The 19,180-nt window shown below is 44.9% G+C and overlaps 1 protein-coding gene across 1 annotated transcript in view; it reads left to right on the top strand.

Annotated features, from left to right (window-relative positions):
• LOC140481872 (protein mono-ADP-ribosyltransferase PARP12-like) overlaps positions 1-14,810 on the top strand; it is a 42,049-nt gene extending 27,239 nt beyond the window's left edge. The window contains exons 7-12 of the mRNA XM_072578462.1: positions 1,928-2,048; positions 4,294-4,390; positions 7,687-7,774; positions 8,744-8,874; positions 10,546-10,697; positions 13,627-14,810. Of these exons, the coding sequence (XP_072434563.1) occupies positions 1,928-2,048; positions 4,294-4,390; positions 7,687-7,774; positions 8,744-8,874; positions 10,546-10,697; positions 13,627-13,946 (909 nt within the window). The 3' untranslated portion in view covers positions 13,947-14,810. The remainder of the gene's footprint in view (positions 1-1,927; positions 2,049-4,293; positions 4,391-7,686; positions 7,775-8,743; positions 8,875-10,545; positions 10,698-13,626) is intronic.
• The last annotated feature ends 4,370 nt before the right edge of the window (positions 14,811-19,180 follow it).

Below are 19,180 nucleotides of genomic sequence, written 5' to 3'. Positions count from 1 at the left end.
TACAGTGTGGAAACAGGCCCTTCGGCCCAACAGGTTCACACCGACCCTCCAGAGCGCACCCACCCAGGCTATTCCCCTACACCTAACACTATGGGCAATTTAGATTAGATTTTTTTTTAGATTACTTACAGTGTGGAAACAGGCCCTTCGGCCCAACAAGTCCACACCGACCCGCCGAAGCGCAACCCACCCATACCCCTACATCTACCTATTACCTAACACTACGGGCAATTTAGCATGGCCAATTCACCTGACCTGCACATCTTTGGACTGTGGGAGGAAACCGGAGCACCCGGAGGAAACCCACGCAGACACGGGGAGAACGTGCAAACTCTACACAGTCAGTCGCCTGAGGCAGGAATTGAACCCGGGTCTCTGGCGCTGTGAGGCAGCAGTGCTAACCACTGAGCCACCGTGCCATGTTCTTGGTATAAGTATAAAAATGATGCTGTAAGTTAACATTACAGTCCTTCCTAGTATTAAGTAGAAAAATAAAGGAAAAAGGTTCAACACCTTGATCACTTAGTGAGCAATTCTATCAAGCACAGAAGAAATAGGAGCAGGTATGGGCCATTTGGTCCCTCAGCCCTGCTCTGCCATCCAACACCATGGCTGATCGTCGCCAGGACTCAACTCCTCTTTCATGTCAACTCATTTATGATCCTCAACTCCCCGATATTTCAAAGATCTATCTACCTTCTTTTTATATCCTTTCAGTGATCTATTATTGTCTATGTGCTATTAATTTATGTGAATGCTTTTCACACTCAGATATAGTTCCTCTAACTTTCACCTCGTCCACGTTTTTCCCCTGATGTCAACCTCGTCACTAATGCCCAAGTCTGTTTGTTACTCTCAGTGCCCCTCCCTGATCAGTTCTGCTTATTTTCACTCAAACCACTCTCTACCTTGGACCTTTGGCTTTAACTTTCCTCCTATCTACTCCCACCGTCCAACTCTTCTTTGTTAAAAGTCTGATGTGCTACTCTAATTCAATTCACCGGGACACTGACCGCAACCCGGTTTAAGTAAAACCCATTCCAAGGAACAGCTCCTGCCTTTCCTCAGTAATAGCCCCAGTTGCCCATGAAGTGAAACCCCTGCTTCACAATTTAAGCCACACCTTTAACTTTCTGATCAGTGTATTTCTGCGGCAGTTGGGCATGGTTCGCTAACAATTTGGAGATAATAACTTTTCAAGTTCTTTGTTTCTCATTTGGATTGTCAACTCGTAAATCTCTCTCAGTTTTCATTCCTGATTATGCCGATGCACGTGAACCACTGTAGATGTAACTTTTCGGATCTGACAGACGAACCATTCTTATACAGGAAACAGGAGCAGTCCTGCTCCACCGTTTGGTGTGATTACGGCTGATCATCCAGCTCCGTAATCTGTCCCTGCTCTCCCCCCATACTGTTTGATCTCTTTAATCCTAGGTGCTATATCTATCTCCATCTTTAAAACATTCAATGTTTTGGCCTCAACTATTTTCTGTGGTAGAGAGTTACACTCTCCGGGTGAAGGAATTTCTCCTCACCTTAGTCCAACAATAGTCCTGTTGATTTGGTCTTGTGTTGTTTCTTTCTGCCTTTATGTTGCACTCAAGTTCTTTTATTAATGTACCAATTCACACTTCATTTGGACGTGACCTTTCTTTATTATATCTGTTCCCATTTTCTTTGCTGTTGCACCAGGAAATATTTTGTTATTTAATCTTCCCTGAACCTCTCCCAAAGCCTTAATTTCTTCCTGCCACCTTCCACTGGCTGAACAACTCATAAATGTTAATCTTCCTTTCAAATGTGCAGCAATATTGGCTGTTTCTCTCTCCACAGCCTGACTCCAGCATTTTTTGTTCTGATTTGCACTATGCCCACTGTGTTTCAGTTGGCCATTGGCCTGACCTCTGGTGTTGTGATCTGACAGGGAAGTTCAAGTGCTGTTTCCACAGTCACATCAACTGTTCTGGAGAACCTGTACTTGGTGGACAGCAAAGATAAAGCAGTATTCCAGGTCGACAATCATCCCTACGTGGTGGACTTTGAAGGTAGGGCCACTTCACTGTGAGGAGGAACTCACATCCAGTTCACCAAGTGTCATAGAGTCATACAGCACAGAAGCAGGCCCTTCGGTCCAACTCGTCCATGCTGACCAAGTTTCCCAAACTATACTAGTCCCATCTGCCTGTATGTGCCCCTTTTCCCTCCAAACCTTTCCTGTTCATGTACTTACCCAAATGTAAACATTGTAACTGTACGCACATCTAACACTTCCTCTGGCAGTTCTTCCCACATACAAACTACTCTGTGTGGAAAACGTTTCTCCTGAGGTCCCTTTTAAATCTTTCTCATCTCACCTTAAAAGTACACGCCCTAGTTTTGAACTCCCTCCACCCTAGGGAAAAGACCTTTGCTATTCACCTTATCTGTGCCCTTCATGATTTTATAAACCTCTATAAGGTCACCCCTCAACCTCTTATGCTCCAGGGAAAAATATCCCAGCCTATCCTTATAGCTGAAGCCATCCACTCCTGGCAAATGTTTTCTGAACCCTCTCCAATTTAATTGCATCCTTCCTATAGCAGGGCGGTCAGAACTGGATACAGTACCCCACCAACGTCCTGCACAACCTCAACATGACATTCCCAACTCCCATACTCAATGAGGGACTTTTAAGAATAGATCATAGAATCCTTACAGTGTGGAAGCAGGCCATTCATCCCATCAAGTCCATACCAACCCTCTGAAGACCATCCCACCCCCATACCCTATCACTGTAACTCTGCATTTCCCATGGCTAATACACCTAACCTGCACATCTTTGGACTATAGGAGGAAACCCATACAGGGAGAATGGGTAAACTCCACACAGATAGTAGTCTGAAGGTGGAATTGAACCCAGGTCCTTCGTGCTATGAGGCAGCAATACTAACCACTGAGACACTATGCCACCCCATTCAAGCGTAGTATTTATTTTAAAGAATGTGAATGGGTTTGCATTAATCAAGTGTGCCTTTCGCATGGGCCAGAGTATCCCAGAACACTATACAGCCCCTAAAGTGCTGTTCTAATGTAGGAAACACAGCAATGTGTGCACCGTAAAGTCCCGTGAGCAAATCTACTTCCATCAGCATATCTCCTTTTCTGATATTAATTGACCAGGACAGCAGGAGGAACATGTTTGCTCTTCTTTGAATGCTGCCATTTCCATGCTCCTCAGGGGACAGATGATTCCTTGGTTCATTACGTCGTCTGAAAGGCTGCTTCTCCGACAGTGCAGCACTCCCTCACTGCTGTGCTAAAGTATCAAGCTGAATTTTAGTACCCAAATTGGGTGGCATGGTGGCTCATTGGTTAACACTGCTGCCTCACAGTGCTAAGGACCCAGGTTCAATTCCAGGCTCGGGCATGTTTCTTTCTGGAGTTTGCACACTCTCCCCATGGGTTTCCTTCAGGTGCTCCGGTTTCTTCCCACAGACCAAAGATGTGCAGGTCAGGTGAATTGGCTGTGCTAAATTACCAATCCTGTCCAAGGATGTGCAAGCTAGGCAGATTGACTGCAGGAGATGCAGGTAGGTCTGAGTAGACTGCTTTTAGGAGGGTCAGTGTGGACTCGATGGCCTGTATCGACACTGTCGGGATGCTAACTGGAACTAGTTGGAACTTTACTGGGTCCTTGTGTGTCTTGGCAGGATTGAAAGGCAAGTTGACTATAACTTTCACAGGCATGTCAGCCTGGATTGAGAACGAGCCTTTGGGTTGGGGCCTGAACCCATAACCTTCTGACTTAGAGGCGAGAGTAACGTCCACTGAACCACCATCTTTTGATGTTTTCTGATACAAAGGGAAGAGGCTCAGACATACAAGGGCAGTGAGAGACATCAGGTCGTGAGCAGAAAATTGGTGGGGGATATCAGTCAGAGGGCCTCGATATGGTGGCTGAGAACACATGTTGGTGTCACCAGGTCCTCAGCAAAGTGCCTACTCTGTTCTCACGGAATAAACTAGTCCCGTTTCACCTGTGTAAGTGTCCACAGCCGAACTGGCAAAATCTGAAAAGTAAACCAATCACTGGAAACCTGGCAAGCTAGAAGCTTACCATTGTACCAAACCTCCAGCCAAAAAAAAAAACAAAAGGTAGTTATACACTGAGCCCAAAGCAGGGTGAGACAGCGGGTTGTGTTTTCTTGGAGATTGTTTACTTTGACACTTTCTGTTTAGCAGCTGAAGTATTTGCTCGTAAGATTTTTGTGCATGGGTTAAAATGGCGGCATTATTTTACTTCTTGTCCAGCAATGATTCAGAAGAACATGGTTCTCGGAACGTGCAGGGAAGTCCGGAGAAGACCTCGGTTTGTGTCCGAGCAGGAAATGGAAAGGCAGATGTACAGGTACTGACACACGTGCTGGAGTATCCCCTGACAACTGGAGATTCCGTGTACCCGAAGAGACCTGCCTTGGGACCGTGTGGTATTCCCGATGCATTGTCTATCTGGGAATTGCCTGGGAAGTATCGATGGGCAAGTACCCATCGTGGGCGGCCCGGTGGCACAGTGGTTAGCACTGCTGCCTCACAGCGCCAGAGACCCGGGTTCAATTCCCGCCTCAGGCGACTGACTGTATGGAGTTTGCACGTTCTCCCCGTGTCTGCGTGGGTTTCCTCCGGGTGCTCCGGTTTCCTCCTACAGTCACAAAGATGTGCAGGTCAGGTGAATTAGCCATGCTAAATTGCCCATAGTGTTAGGTAAGGGGTAAATGTAGGGGTATGGGTGGGTTACGCTTCGGCGGGGCGGTGTGGACTTGTTGGGCCGAAGGGCCTGTTTCCACACTGTAAGTAATCTAATCTAATCTAATCTACCCAGACCCTGGATCCCTCTGAAAAATTCCCCACCTCCTAGGGAGAGTATTCCTGCAATAGTGAGCCAGGAAAGATTAGGAGGAATAACCCCAGCTCCGATTCCTGGGTAATTTCCAAAACTAACTCCACAACCACTCACAGAAACTTCTCCAATAATCACATACACGCACGCACACACGCATGCACACACACACACACACACACACACACACACACACACACACACACACAGCCCTCTCACCCACAATAGTCGCTCAGACAGTCCACCCTCCCCCACCCACAGTCACTCACACTGAAACCCCACCCCCCCCACCAAACATAGTCCCTTCCCCAAAGGCTCCCAATCTCCCGCCTACCAGACCCCTTCCCATCAATCCCATCGGAGACCACACATCCTTCCCAGAAGCTGGTGACTTTCCCGCGATACTCTGACCTTCATTGGCTCCCAAATCCCCAACGGCTTAAACCTTGAATAAAATCCTAAAATGTTCGCCCCATTGTGCGCCGCTTGATATCCTCACCTTTCCACCATCTCCACTTTCCTGCCTGTGACTCTTATCACTAGTTCCCTGATGGACCGTAAATCTGCCAGTCTCAGCCTTCAATATTCACCGATAACCCCAACCCTCAGGGGAAGCCACTTCCAAACATTCACAAGCCTCTGAAGTAATTACTCCTCATCTCAATCCTTAATAATGGGCCCCCTTTTCTGTATTGTGCCCCTATGTCCCAGGTTCCCCAGCCAGGGAGATGTGGGGGTCAGTGATTTCTTAGTATCAAGCCCCTTCAGAATCTGTTACGTTTCAATGAATCATCATTCATTCTTCTAAACTCTAGAGAACATCCATGCCGACCAGATATCCCAACCCAATCTAGTCCCATTTGCCAGCACTTGGCCCATATCCCTCTAAACCCTTCCTATTCATATACCCATCCAGATGCCTTTTAAATGCTGCAATTGTACCAGTCTCCACCACTTCCTCTGGCAGATAGATCGAATTAACTCAGCTTCTCATCATAGGAAAAACTCCCTCATCCCAGGAACCAATTGAATGAACCTTCACTGTTATCTCCAAATCAAGTACATTGTTTCCTCAGTACAGAGATCAATATAGCACAAAGGAGTCGGTATGCTCCCATCAACTGGCGTACTATTGATATCAGACTGTTCTTTCAGTTCTGTTCCAATGCCCTTGCAATAGAGGTGCAAATTGCAAACATGAATGCCCAACTTTATACATTCTGAATTATCAATTCTGAGCCAAAAGCTGAATCTTGTGGTCCCTTAATCTCAACTCTGATCTTTGTAGGTATATCCATCAGCTTCTTTCTCTTGTGTATTCTCTTTGTTCGTGTCTGCCCCATTCTTATACAAATGAATGGAGCTGTCCCCATCAGTAAGAGTAGTTAAACCTCCAAGCTGGCAATGAATTGCCTGATATCCCTGCTAGCTATTTTCTGATCTACTCATTAGTACACACCTCTGGAACAAGTGGGACTTAAATCTGATCCTGCTGGCCCAGAGGTAGGAATACTACCACTGTGCTGGGAGATCCCTCCTCCATGCCCCTGGTAAGTTTGCTGACTGTATTTGGATATATTTATAGGTATCATCACATGACTGCCCATGCTGTCACCATTGGTTCCTGAACCTGTCCATCATCACAGAGCCCTCCCTTCCTACACCAACTGGAAGGTGGATGAATTGCTCATCACCCAATTGAATAAACCGTGGCAATCAATCACAACAGCCTTCCTCCTGTGTTCCCTTGTTTTTATAATTAATGAACCAATGTATAAAATAGAGAAAACATCATTTATTTTCATGTTGCCACCATTTTGTTTCTCCTGGGTTGCTTGCAGTATCCTGGAGGTTAATCTGTAAGGTACACTGTGGGGAGGACACCTAGAGACTGAAAGGGGACAAGTTAAGTGAGCAGGCCCCAAGATGGCAGTGCAGTGTAATGTGGGGAAGTGTGAGGTTACTCACTTTGGTCCTAAGAATGGAAACATTGAATACTTTGTTAAAACTGTGAAATGTTGATGTCCAACGAGACTTGGGTGGACCATACCAGGAACACTGACAGTTAGCATGCAGGCAGAGTAAGCTATGAGGGAAATAGCCTAATGGTTTTGCTGCTTGACTAGTGCTCCAGAGACCCAGGTAATATTCTGGGAACCTGGGTTCAAATCCTGCCATGGCTGATAATGGAATTTGAATTCAATAAAAATCTGGAATGAAAGAGTCTAACGATGACTATGATGATTGTCGTTAAAAACACATCCTGGTTCACTAATCCCACTCAGAGAAAGAAGCTGCCATCCTTGACTGATCTGACTTACATGTGATTCCAGACACTGATCTCTGAAGAGACCTCTTGCAATCTGTTCCGTTGTACCAGTCTCTAAAAAGCAATGAAAATGGACAACCTGACATCAGATCCCTAAACAATTCAAATATTAAAAGCTGGGCCAGGTAGGAGGGATCAGGTAGCGCTCTTTCATGCACAGGCTAATGGGGGAAATCTGGAATTCCCTCTGCCAAAGGGCTGTAGAAGCTAATTGTTGCTTTCATGATTGGGATGTACAGATGTTCAATCAGGAAGTGATTTGGAGCAATAAGGTGGATCAGTAAGTTTGAGTTGTGACCCCCAATCACAATCTGACTGAATGGCAAGACAGGTTCGAGGTGTTGGGTGTCATTGCCCTGTTTACACATGTTACAATGTGCAGCAATGGCCCAAATGCCATGTATCCTGTGTGGAACAGCATGCAGCCTGTGACAGGCTTTTGAAGGTCTTTCAGTGAACTGCTGTCTCCCTCTTACAGCAACAACGAAGTCAAAGATGAAGCAGCTCAACGTAAAGTCATTCCAACTCATTGGGAAATGTCAGCTCAGCCGACTAATGGGTATAAGGTAAAGGACTGTCAGCTGATCGAACAATGCAACTCATATCACACTCACTATTCTGCAGGAGAAGAACAGAATTTGAGGTAATAATGTTCTGAAGGAGCTGACATTAAAGGTTTGCATTCATAAAACCTCTCATGACTCCAGGATGTTCCAAAGCACTCTATAACTACTGGAATACCTTTTGAAGAGTACTTGCTGTTGCAAGATGTGGCAGTCAATTTGCAAGAAAGGTGCTTTGTGAATGCAAAGGTTTTAAGCAAGCAACAGTAAACATACACTGCTTACCATCTCATTCATAGGGTCATAGAGATGTACAGCATGGAGACAAACCTTTCAGTCCAACTCATCCATGCTGACCAGGTATCCTAAATAGTCCCATTTGACCCATATTCCTCTAAACCCTTCCTATTCCTTTACCCATCCAGATACCTTTTAAAGTTTGTGATTGTACCAGCCTCCACCACATCCTCTGGCAGCTCATTCCATACACATACCACCTTCTGTGTGAAAAGGTTGCCCCTCAGGTTCCTTTTAAATTTTTCCCCTCTCACCCTAAACTAATGCCCTCTCATTGTGGACTCCCCCTCCCCCGCACGGCCCCAAAGGGAAAAGTCTTTGTTTATCCTATCTATGCCTCTCATAATGTTATAAACCTCTATAAGGTTATCCCTCAGTCTCTGATACTCCAGGGAAAACAGCCCACTCACTAAGCAGATTTACTCATTGACTAGTCAATGTGCACTTCTAGTCATCTCGCTTCTTAAGCAGATTCACTCATGAACTCGTTGATGTGTACTGCTAACTGTCTCCCTCATTAACTGACTCCTGTTTGTAGTGTTATCAGAATACTGAAAATGTATTTCCATTTTAAAGTAGTTGGTTAAAGTGAAACAAATGTATTCAACATTTGCTGTATTTAAGGGTGCTCTGTCCCCTGTGCTCTGAGACTCTGATCTCTGATTCTGTCTGCAGCTTGTTCGAGTGCTTGAGTCTTCAGAGGAATATAAACAGGTGCAGACCCTCTTTCAGCGGACAATGAGAAACAATGTCATCCAGAAAATCGAGCGAGTCCAAAATCTGGCTCTTTGGGAAGTCTTTCAATGGTTTGTAAAAGAAAGACTTGCATTTCCATGGCACCTTACATGACCACGGTCCTCTCAAAGTATTTTCTGACCAATTAAATAGTTTTGAATGTTAGTAACTGTTAAGAATATCATAGACAAAATGGGCGAATTTAAATTATGTTTGCCTTTTCCCCATTAAGCCTGAGACAGAAGGCGTTTGATGTGTGAGAAGCACATAGAGTCATAGAGATGTACAGCATGGAAACAGACCCTTCGGTCCAACCCGTCCATGCCAACCCGATGTCCCAACCCAATCTAGTCCCACCTGCCAACACTTGGCCCATATCCCTCCAAACCCTTCCTATTCATATACCCATCCAGATGCCTTTTAAATGTTGCAATTGTACCAGCCTCCACCACTTCCTCTGGCAGCTCATTCCTTACCTGTACCACCCTCTGCATGAAAATGTTGCCCCTTAGGTCTCTTTTATATCTTTCCCCTCTCACCCTAAACCTATGTCCTCTAGATATGGACTCCCCGACCCCAGGGAAAAGACTTTGTCTATTTATCCTATCCATGCCCCTCATGATTTTATAAATCTTTGTAAGGTCACCCCTCAGCCCCCGACACTCCAGGCAAAACAGCCCCAGCCTTTTCAACCTCAAATCCTCCAACCCTGGCAACATCCTTGTAAATCTTTTCTGAACCGTTTCAAGTTTCACAACATCTTTCCAATAGGAAGGAGACCAGAATTGCACACAATATTCCAACAGTGGCCTAACCAATGTCCTGTACAGCCGCAACATGACCTCCCAACTCATGTACTCAGTACTCTGACCAATAAAGGAAAGCATACCAAACGCCTTCTTCACTATCCTATATACCTGCGACTCCACTTTCAAGGAGCTATGAACCAGGACTCCAAGGTCTCTTTGTTCAGCAACACTCCCTAGGACCTTACCATTAAGTGTATAAGTCCTGCAAAGATTTGCTATCCCAAAATGCAGCACCTCACATTTATCTGAATTAAACTCCATCTGCCACTCCTCAGCCCATTGGCCCATCTGGTCCAGATCCTGTTGTAATCTGAGGTAACCCTCTTCGCTGTCCACTACACCTCCAATTTTGGTGTCATCTGCGAACTTACTAACTGTACCTCTTACGCTCACATCCAAATCATTTATATAAATGATGAAAAGCAGTGGACCCAGCACCATCCTTGTGGCACTCCACTGGTCACAGGCCTCCAGTCTGAAAAACAAACCTCCACCACCACCCTCTGTCTTCTACCTTTGGGCCACTTCTGTACCCAAATGGCTAGTTCTCTCTGTATTCCATGAGATCTAATCTTGCTAAACAGTCTCCCATAGGGAACCTTGTCGAATGCTTTACTGAAGTCCATATAGATCACATCTACCACTCTATCCTCATCAATCCTCTTTGTCACTTCTTCAAAAAACTCAATCAAGTTTGTGAGACATGGTTTCCCACGCATAGAGCCATGTTGACTACCCCTAATCAGTCCCTAATCCCTTTCCAACTACATGTACATCCTGCCCCTCAGGCTTCCCTCCAACAACTGGCCCACCACCACTGTCAAGGTCACTGCTCTGTAGTTCCCTGGCTTGTCCTTACCACCCTTCTTAAACAGTAGCACTATCTTCTCCCAGGAAGGTCACGGCTGGTTGTAATTTGTATTTGTGAGACAGGCAAAAGCAACAAATGAAGAGAAGAAATGGTGGTAAAGCAGTGGATGAGAGGCAACTTTTCTATGGCTGGGATTCCTCACCCATTTCAACAATCCTCAAGGAGAACTTTGACTGGAGGACCTGTGGGACACATGGTGAAGGATACGGGAAAGGTAACGGGCAATATCAGTGCTTCACCTTGAGTTTCTGTTTACATCTGCAGGTGACATAAATGTGCCTGATAACTCATGACCTAGGGATTGTTACAAAGTTTGGCCAGTGGGGGTAGTTAACCTAAATTGAAGTTGAGGAATGTGTTGCATTTTTGGCTTCCTTGAACCGTCTGGATGTATTTAGTGATAATGACCAGCAGCAAGTGTATTGTGGGAAACTGTAATATTGACTTTTAATAATTCCCTCCCTTGAATCAACATACAGAGCACTATTTTACATATGTTTGATTTGTTTTTAGCTGGGATGTAACAGTTAAAAACATGACAGACAGATAGTATGTATTCAGCTCTTATGCCAGAAACATCTGCTAACCAATCCCCCAACCTTGCTCTCCCTGCCTGGGCACTGCAATTTCCTCTCTTTCCGGTATTTTTCCAATGCCCTTTCTGAAGTGAATGTTGAATCTACTTCCATCGCCCTTTTAAGTAGTGCATTTCAGATCAAGTAACTGGCTATGTTTTTTTTAAAAAACCATTCGTCTCCCTTCTGGTTCTGTAACCTGAAATCTGTGCCTTCTGGTAATCGACCTTTCCACCAACAGAAACCCCTTACCTCCTGTATGAAACCTCATTTTGAACGCACCAATTAAACCTCTTGCTGACTATCTTTTGTTCTGAGGAAGGATCACTTGACACAAAAAGTTAACTCTGATTTTTCTCCACAGACACTGCCAGACCTGCTGAACTTTTCCAGCAATTTCTGTTTTTGTTTCTGTTTTTGGAGTGTGGTGGTGAAAGGGGACACGTTACCAACCCCTCCCTTCCTCACTGTTCCATCCGGTATATTGACAACTGAGTTGGTACTGCTTCCCACACTAACCCGGAACTAGAAAATTTAATTGACTTTGCATCCAATTTCCCCTCGACCTTCTGTCTCATTTACATCTCCATCTCCAACTCCTCTCTTCCCTTTCTCAGCCTTGCTGTCTCCATTTGCTGTAAGCCCTTTGGCTCCCTGAGGCTAATCTTTCTCACCCCCCCCACTTCCAGACTCTCTGCTTCTTTGTCCTTGCCACATCTGCTCAGAGAATGCCACCTTCTGTACTATTGCTTCCAATGTGTCATTTTTTTTCTCTCGCCTGTGGATTCTCCCTCCCCCATGCACTGTGGTAGTTGGAGGCCTTGGCAATGTCTAATCTCTGTCTCACACTTGCCACTTCCCCTCCCTCCCTCTGTCATAATATTGCTCCTCGTGACCTCATCTTCCACTCCCCTATGCCATATATAATGGATGATCTTCTGCCATTCCAGCCACTTTCAGTCCGCTGCCACCCCAAACACTCTTTACAGTCCCTTCTCTTTCCAGCATTCCAAAAGGATTGTTCCCTTTGGGGACCCTGGACCACTCCTCCGTTACCCCCAACACTCCATTTATTCCCTGGGGCACCTTTCCATCCAGGCTTCAGAGAGGCAACGCTGCCCTTGCAACTCCTCCCTTCTCATTGTCCTTTCAAGAAAAGCAGCAATTTACTCGTCATTCTTTTATTGTAGTATTCCATCTTCAATATTCACAATGTGGTCTCCTGTATATCAAAGGGGCTAAACTGGGTGCTCAGCGAAGTTCAGTGTGTGAGCATGATCCTAACCTCCCAGCTGCCTGCGACTTTAAATCTCTGCCTTTTCTCCCAGTCTGATTTTATAATTCTCCACCGAAACCCAGCAGGAGCATCACGTTATTGTCTGTTGATTGGGCTATTGCGAACCCAACATGGACTTCGAAAATTTCCAATTGCCAACCTCCTGTCCTCATGTTGTTTTGTGTCTCTTTGCTGATTTGTTGTATTTTTCTTATTTCCTTTGTGTTCTGACTTCAGTTAGAACATTTTGACTATTCTGGGCATCACAATTGAGGAAGGATGTCAAGGCCTGACAGAGGAAGCTCAAACAGGAGCTGTCCTGTTAGCCTGCCTTTCACACCCCACCCTAGGGTTGCTTCTTTTCTATTTCTCACCACCCTCTTTGCCCTTGCACCTTTTGCTGTTGAACCTCTCCTGCTCTCCACCAAATCACAGACCTTGCCTTTGCTTTGTGGACAGCGGGGCCAGCTTTATTAGCTTGCCTGGCCTACCTTGAGAGGTTTGTTTATGTACACTCCCAGGTCTCTCTGTTTCTGCACTGAGCTTTCAAGGGAGAATGGAAATAAGCAAAGTCTGCTGCATTCTCCTCATGACTGTCTTGCGTGTGTATGTGTACCGATGCGTGTGCACTAGCACTTATGAATATGTTTCTTTATGTTTTCTCATGTGTGAATTTTTATGGTATGTGCGTGTGTGAGTGAGCTTTTGTGTGTTTTACTTCCTAGTGCTTGTACACTTAGATCTTTTGAGGGCACAAGTAGCCTCTGCTGTATTGATCGCCATGGCGACTAGGTGGTTGCTGACAATTGAACTAAACCCTTGCTCACTTCATTCCCTTAAAGAAGGCACAGTCGCTATGGGAGGGGGCAGGTGAAAGAAAATAAGAGCTGGGGAGAGGATTTCCACCCTTGACGGTAGATTATTCTTTGAATCCTGGTAGGTGGTGAGGAACAGTGCAAAGTATCCATGTGGTCTTCCACACATTGCAAATGACTAAAAGCACCCCCAAATCTTGCTATGCAGATCTGCCTTCTGAATTGCAATCCCATTGGTCAGTTCTTTTTTTGTGTGAGTGAGGTCTGATCTATTAATTTTTAGCCGGGTCATTGAAATAATGGGGTCAGACTTGGGAAGGTTGTGTTGCATGGTAACTTGAATCTATTCCAATTATGAGACTAGATCTGCATCAGAAGAGTTACTGTCTAGATGTGCATGTCTCATTTCGGTTTATGTTCACTGTTTTTTATTTTGCGGTTGCTTATGTGCTTGAAAATGGTCTATTCCACCAATAGGGAGTTACCTGGCCAGAGACGCATCCTACGCCGATAATTATTTCTCCACCACATCAGCCACTAAGACTATGTTTCTGGCAAGGGTCCTGGTTGGCCAGTTTTTCAAAGGAAGGGCAAATTATTGTCGGCCACCTTCGAAAGATGGCTTCAACACCAATCTGTATGACAGCTGCACTGACGATGGCTTCAACCCATCGATCTTTGTCATATTCGAGAAACACCAGATCTATCCAGAGTACGTCATTGAATACAGCAACAAAGTTGGCTTCCTCCAGTGGATAAGGGGAGTCATGTCGGGAATGTCAGCATCAGCCAAGTGACAGTAGCTTGGCGCCATTTTATCTTCATCCTCTGTGCTGCTGGTTAGACATTCTTAATCAAGATGCTCTTAATTCAGTTCATCAATGTGTCATGGTTGACCTTTAATCATTAACCAGCCACTGGACATTCAATCACCCTGAACAATTAAAGCTATGATTTGGAGGTGCTGGTGTTGGGCTGGGCTGGACAAAGTTAAAAATCACACAACACCAGGTTACAGTCCAACCGGTTTATTTGGAAGCACTAGCTTTTGGACCGCTGCTCCTTTATCGGGTAGCTAGTGGGGCAGGATCTTAGAACACAGAGTTTACAGTAAAATATCAAAGTGTCATACAACCTGTGCGATGTATTGAATAAACCTGGACGGCTGTTAAGTCCTTAATCAGTTAGAATGGGGATGCAGGTTTCGATTCATTAATATGTAAATCCCAGAATGAAGGAGGAGCACTCCGAAAGTTTGTACTTTGAAATAAAGCTGTTGGTCTATGACCTGGTGCTGTGTGATTTTAAACTTTGAACGATTAAAATTATTGTTTTATTATTGGTGACTATACAATAAGCAATCAAATCACTTATAATCACTGCCTTCACAACCTCATCAATCTTGCTAATAGATGTTGCACTCTGTTGATGGGATATTGTAACTTTATAAATCATTACTTACTGTATAAACCAATGACTATGAAGGAGTTAAAGTTCATGTTGTGCCAAATCCAACTAACCTGATAATATCACACAGTCTTTTGGCAGAGATGGATAAGTTCTGGATGAGTAGTTGAAGGGAGCTGATGGATTTAGTACAGCACCTGAGAATCCTTGGTGTTTATGTCTGACTAGAAATGTAATTGCCATTTATTGCTATCATGGAATAAATCATCTTGTTAACCAAGACAAATGGCTCTTCTGTTAAGACTCACAAGTGACCTATCCTGACCTGTTGATAATTAGACAGGCCTTAGACATAGCGTAATCAAAGGAGGACTGGTGATGGTGAACAATTTCAATCAACCTACCCCAGCATCACGTTCTGGCAGGAATGGTAAATAGCACACTGGTTCGACCCCAGCTGGAGTATTGTATCCAATCTGGATGCCACACTTTAGGACAGATGTTTTGGGCAGCATGGTGACTCAGAGGTTAGCACTTTTGCCTCAGCACCAAGGACCTGGGTTCAATTCCACCCTCAGGCGACTGTCAGTGTGGTATTTGCATATTCTCCCCATGTCTGTATGGGTCTCTGGGTGTTCTCATTTGCTTCCACAATCCAAAGATGTGCAGATTAGGTGGAATGGCCATGAGAAATGCAGGGATAGGGGTGTGTCTGGGTGGGGATGCTGTTTGGATGGTTGGTGTGGACTTGATGGGCTAAATGGCCTCCTTCCACACTGTGGGAATTCTATGATTCTATGTCCTGAGGCTGTGAAAGGTGCTATTTAAATTCTTGTTCATTCATTTTGATCCTTCCTCATCCTTCTTATGATCCTCTCACATTTTGGGTTAATAGACATAAAGGAGACTTCACACTGCAGAAATGAGGAATGGTTAGAGCAGGGAGAGGAATCCTTACTCATTGTCTCTGCAGATTGGAAAACCCCCCTGATATTGTGCATTTAATATAGGTTTTTAATTCGAAAGTGAAACTTATTCAGAATGATTCCAGATATAAACAGTTTCAATAATGAGGACAGGTCCTATGGATTCACTTGTGCTTCAAAGGTTGTGTGAACACATTGAGAGAATTAAGATAATGTAAAGATTTGAACATGTAGTCAGATCATTTCCTCTTAAGGAAGAGTCTTGACCAGTAGATGCTGGTTCAATTTTGAGTTGAAGAGTGTGGTGCTGGAAAAGCACAGCCGGTCAGTCAGCCTGCGAGAAGCAGGAGAGTTGACGTTTTGAGCATGAGCCCTTCATCAGGAATGAGGCTTGTGGCCCAAGGGGGCTGAGAGATAAATGCGAGAGGGATGGGGCTGGGGTAAGTTGGCTGGGAAAGTGATAGGTAGCTGAAGGTGGGGGGTGGTCCTGATAGGTCGGAGAGGAAGGTGGAACGGATAGGTGGGAAGGGAGATGGACAGGTAGGACAGTTCAAGAGGGCTGTGCCGAGTTGGAGGGTTGGGTCTGGGATAAGGTTGGGGGAGGAGAAATGACTCCCTTGTTAAGTCCACGCCCCCACCAACCCACCCTCCACTCCTTCCCCTGCCACCATGAGAAGTGCAAAACCTGCACCCAAACCTCCCCCCTTACCTCCGTCCAAGGCCACAAAGAATCCTTCCACATCTGACAGAGATATACATCATCTACTGTGTTCGCTGCTCCTGATGTGGTCTCCTCTATATTGGGGAAATAAGACACCAACGTGTGGACCGTTTCAGAAACCATCTCTGACTAACCTGATAAAGCACCAAACAACCCCACTGCCCTGTGGCCAAACACATACAAGTCCTAGGCCTCCTCCATCGCCAAACCCCAACCACCCAACACCTGGAGTAAGAATGCCTCATCTTCCACCTTGGGACTCTCCAACCACATAGGACCAATGTGGATTTAATTTGAGCTTCCTCATTTCCCCTCCCCCCACCTTATCCCAGATCCAACCCTCCAACTCGGTACAGCCCTCTTGACCTGTCCATCTTCCTTCCCACCTATCTGCTCCACCCTCCTCTCCAACCTATCACCTTTACCCCACCTTCATCTACCTATCACATTCCCAGCTACCATCCCCCCGGCCCCACCCCGATCCCATTTATCTCTCAGCCTCCTTGGGCCACAAGCCTCATTAACGATGAAGAGCTGATGCTCAAAGTGTCAATTTTCCTGCTCCTTGGATGCTGCCTGACTTGCTGTGCTTTTCCAGCGCCGCACTCTTTGATTCTGTTCTCCAGCCTCTACAGTGCTCACTTTCTCCTAGCTGGTTCAATTTTGTAATATACTGCCCAAAGGGACTAAAGGATATTAAACTAAGCTAATTGGATGGTGCTAAGATACAAATAACCATGATCTCATTGAGTGGTAATAATGTGGAAATGCCAATGTTAGACTGGAGTGGACAAAATTAAAAATCACGCAACACCAGGTAATAGATCAACAGGTTTGTTTGGAAGCACTAGCTTTTGGAGCGCTGCTCCTTTGTCAGGTAGCTAGTGGAGCAAGATCATAAGACACAGAATTTATAGTAAAAGATCAAAGTATCATACATTAAGGCGATGTATTGAAGAAACCTAGAATCCTGTTAAGTCTTTAATCACTCAGAATGGGGATACGGGTTTCAATTGATTAATATGTAAATCCCAGAATTTCTTTCAAGTCACAGCCCTGAGATAACTTAAGGTTTTATCAGTACTGTATATGAAAAAAGGTGACATCTCAGCTCAACAATGCATTAAAGGCGTGAGGTTAGAGTCTGTCTGTTTCCCAGCCTGGAGTCAGACTGGTTTTAGTTCCAAAGTAGGAATTTAGAAAATGTGACATGGACTGACTGCTTACAGATTGTGTACTTTTTGAACAAAATGGAACATATCTACAAATGCAACTTCAGCCCATAGACATAGATGTGTGGGAGAAAGACAGAAGGTGTGTACTTGTGGGAAAGAGGGAGAGAATGCGTGTGTATGAGAGTGTATAGTATGACATGAATCCAAGGCCCAAGGTCCCAGTTGAGGCCATCCCCAAGGTACAAAACTTGGCTGTCAGCCTCTGCTCAGCCACTCTGTGTTGTCGCTTGTCCCACAGTCCACCTTGGGGGATGGCCACCTTAAAGTCCGAGGCTGAATTTTCGTCTGGGATGGAACATTCCTGTCTGGCAATTGTTGCGCGGTGTCCATTCATCCGTTGTCAGAGCACCTGCTTGGTCTTGCCAATATGCCATGTCTTGGGGCATCTTGCCTGCAGCATTTGAGATAGACAATGTCGGCTGAGTCACATGAGTACCTGCCGTGTACATGGTCATTGGTGTCCCCAGGTGTAATGGTGGTATCCATATCGACATGTATCTGACACGTCTTGCAGTGGTTGCCATGACAGGATTGTGTGGTCCTGTGGTCGATGTTGTCCTGAAGGCTGGGCAGTTTGCTGCAAACAATGGTCTGTTTAAGATTTAGTGGTAGTCTAAAGATGAGAAATGGAGGCATAGGTAAGATCTTGGTGAGGTGCTTTTCCTCTTTGATAATGTGTTGCAGGCTGTGAAGAACATGGCATAGTTTCTCTGCTCCCAAGAAGTACTGGACAACAAAGGGTACCCTATCAGCTGCATCCTGTGTCTGTCTCCTGAAGAGATCATTATGGTTTCATGCTCTCTCTCACATACACACACTCATGCGCACACCATCTCACTGGCATATACTCGGTCAACCTCGCTCACATACTGTATCAAGCAGGTGCACACACACACACACACTCTCACACACATTCTCTCTTTTTCTCTCTCTCACACACAGAAGTCTGTGGGTTGGATTTACATTTGCAGATTTGTATTTGCAGACACATTCCATTTTGTTCAAAAAGCACACAACCTGTAGGCAGTCCTTCCATCTTCCAAAGTTCCTACTTTGGAAGTAAAACTAGTCTGACTCCAGACTGGCGCTACAGACAGACTCTATCCTCACACCTTTAATGCACTGTCTGAGCTGAGATGTCACTTCTATTTTCTAATATACTGATAAAACCTTACGTTATCTCAGGGCTGTGACTTGAAAGAAGTTCTGGGATTTACATATTAATCAATCGAAACCTGTATCCCCATACTAAGTGATTGAAGACTTAACAGCCATCTAGCTCTTTTTTCTCTACATTACATCAGTTGTATGACACTTTGACCTTTTACTATAAATTCTGTGTCCTATGATCCTGCCCCAATAGAATCCTGATGAAGGAGCAGTGCTCCGAAAGCTTGTACTTTCAAATAAATCTATCGGACTACAACCTGGTGTTGTGTGAGTTTTAACTTCATTAAATGGTTAAACAGGTTCAAGCTGAGTGGTTTCCTTTTGTTGCACTGTTGAATTAAGATTAATATACGTCTCAGTATCAAAGTTGGGTACTTGGGTTGGATCCTAGAAATCGATAAAATTCTAACTGCACGAGACAGAATAAACACGGAAAGGATGTTCCCGATGACTGGGGAATCAGGAATCAGGAATCAGGGGGTTACAGTCTAAGGATATCAGGTAGGCCATTTAGAACTGAGATGTGGAGATATTAAAAAAAAACCCAAAAGAACTGTGGATGCTGTAAATCA

Source organism: Chiloscyllium punctatum, chromosome 10, assembly GCF_047496795.1.
Source record: "Chiloscyllium punctatum isolate Juve2018m chromosome 10, sChiPun1.3, whole genome shotgun sequence".
Lineage (NCBI taxonomy): Eukaryota > Metazoa > Chordata > Chondrichthyes > Orectolobiformes > Hemiscylliidae > Chiloscyllium > Chiloscyllium punctatum.
Note: the sequence above shows the minus strand (reverse complement) of the source record. Positions and strands in the feature narration are given on the sequence as shown.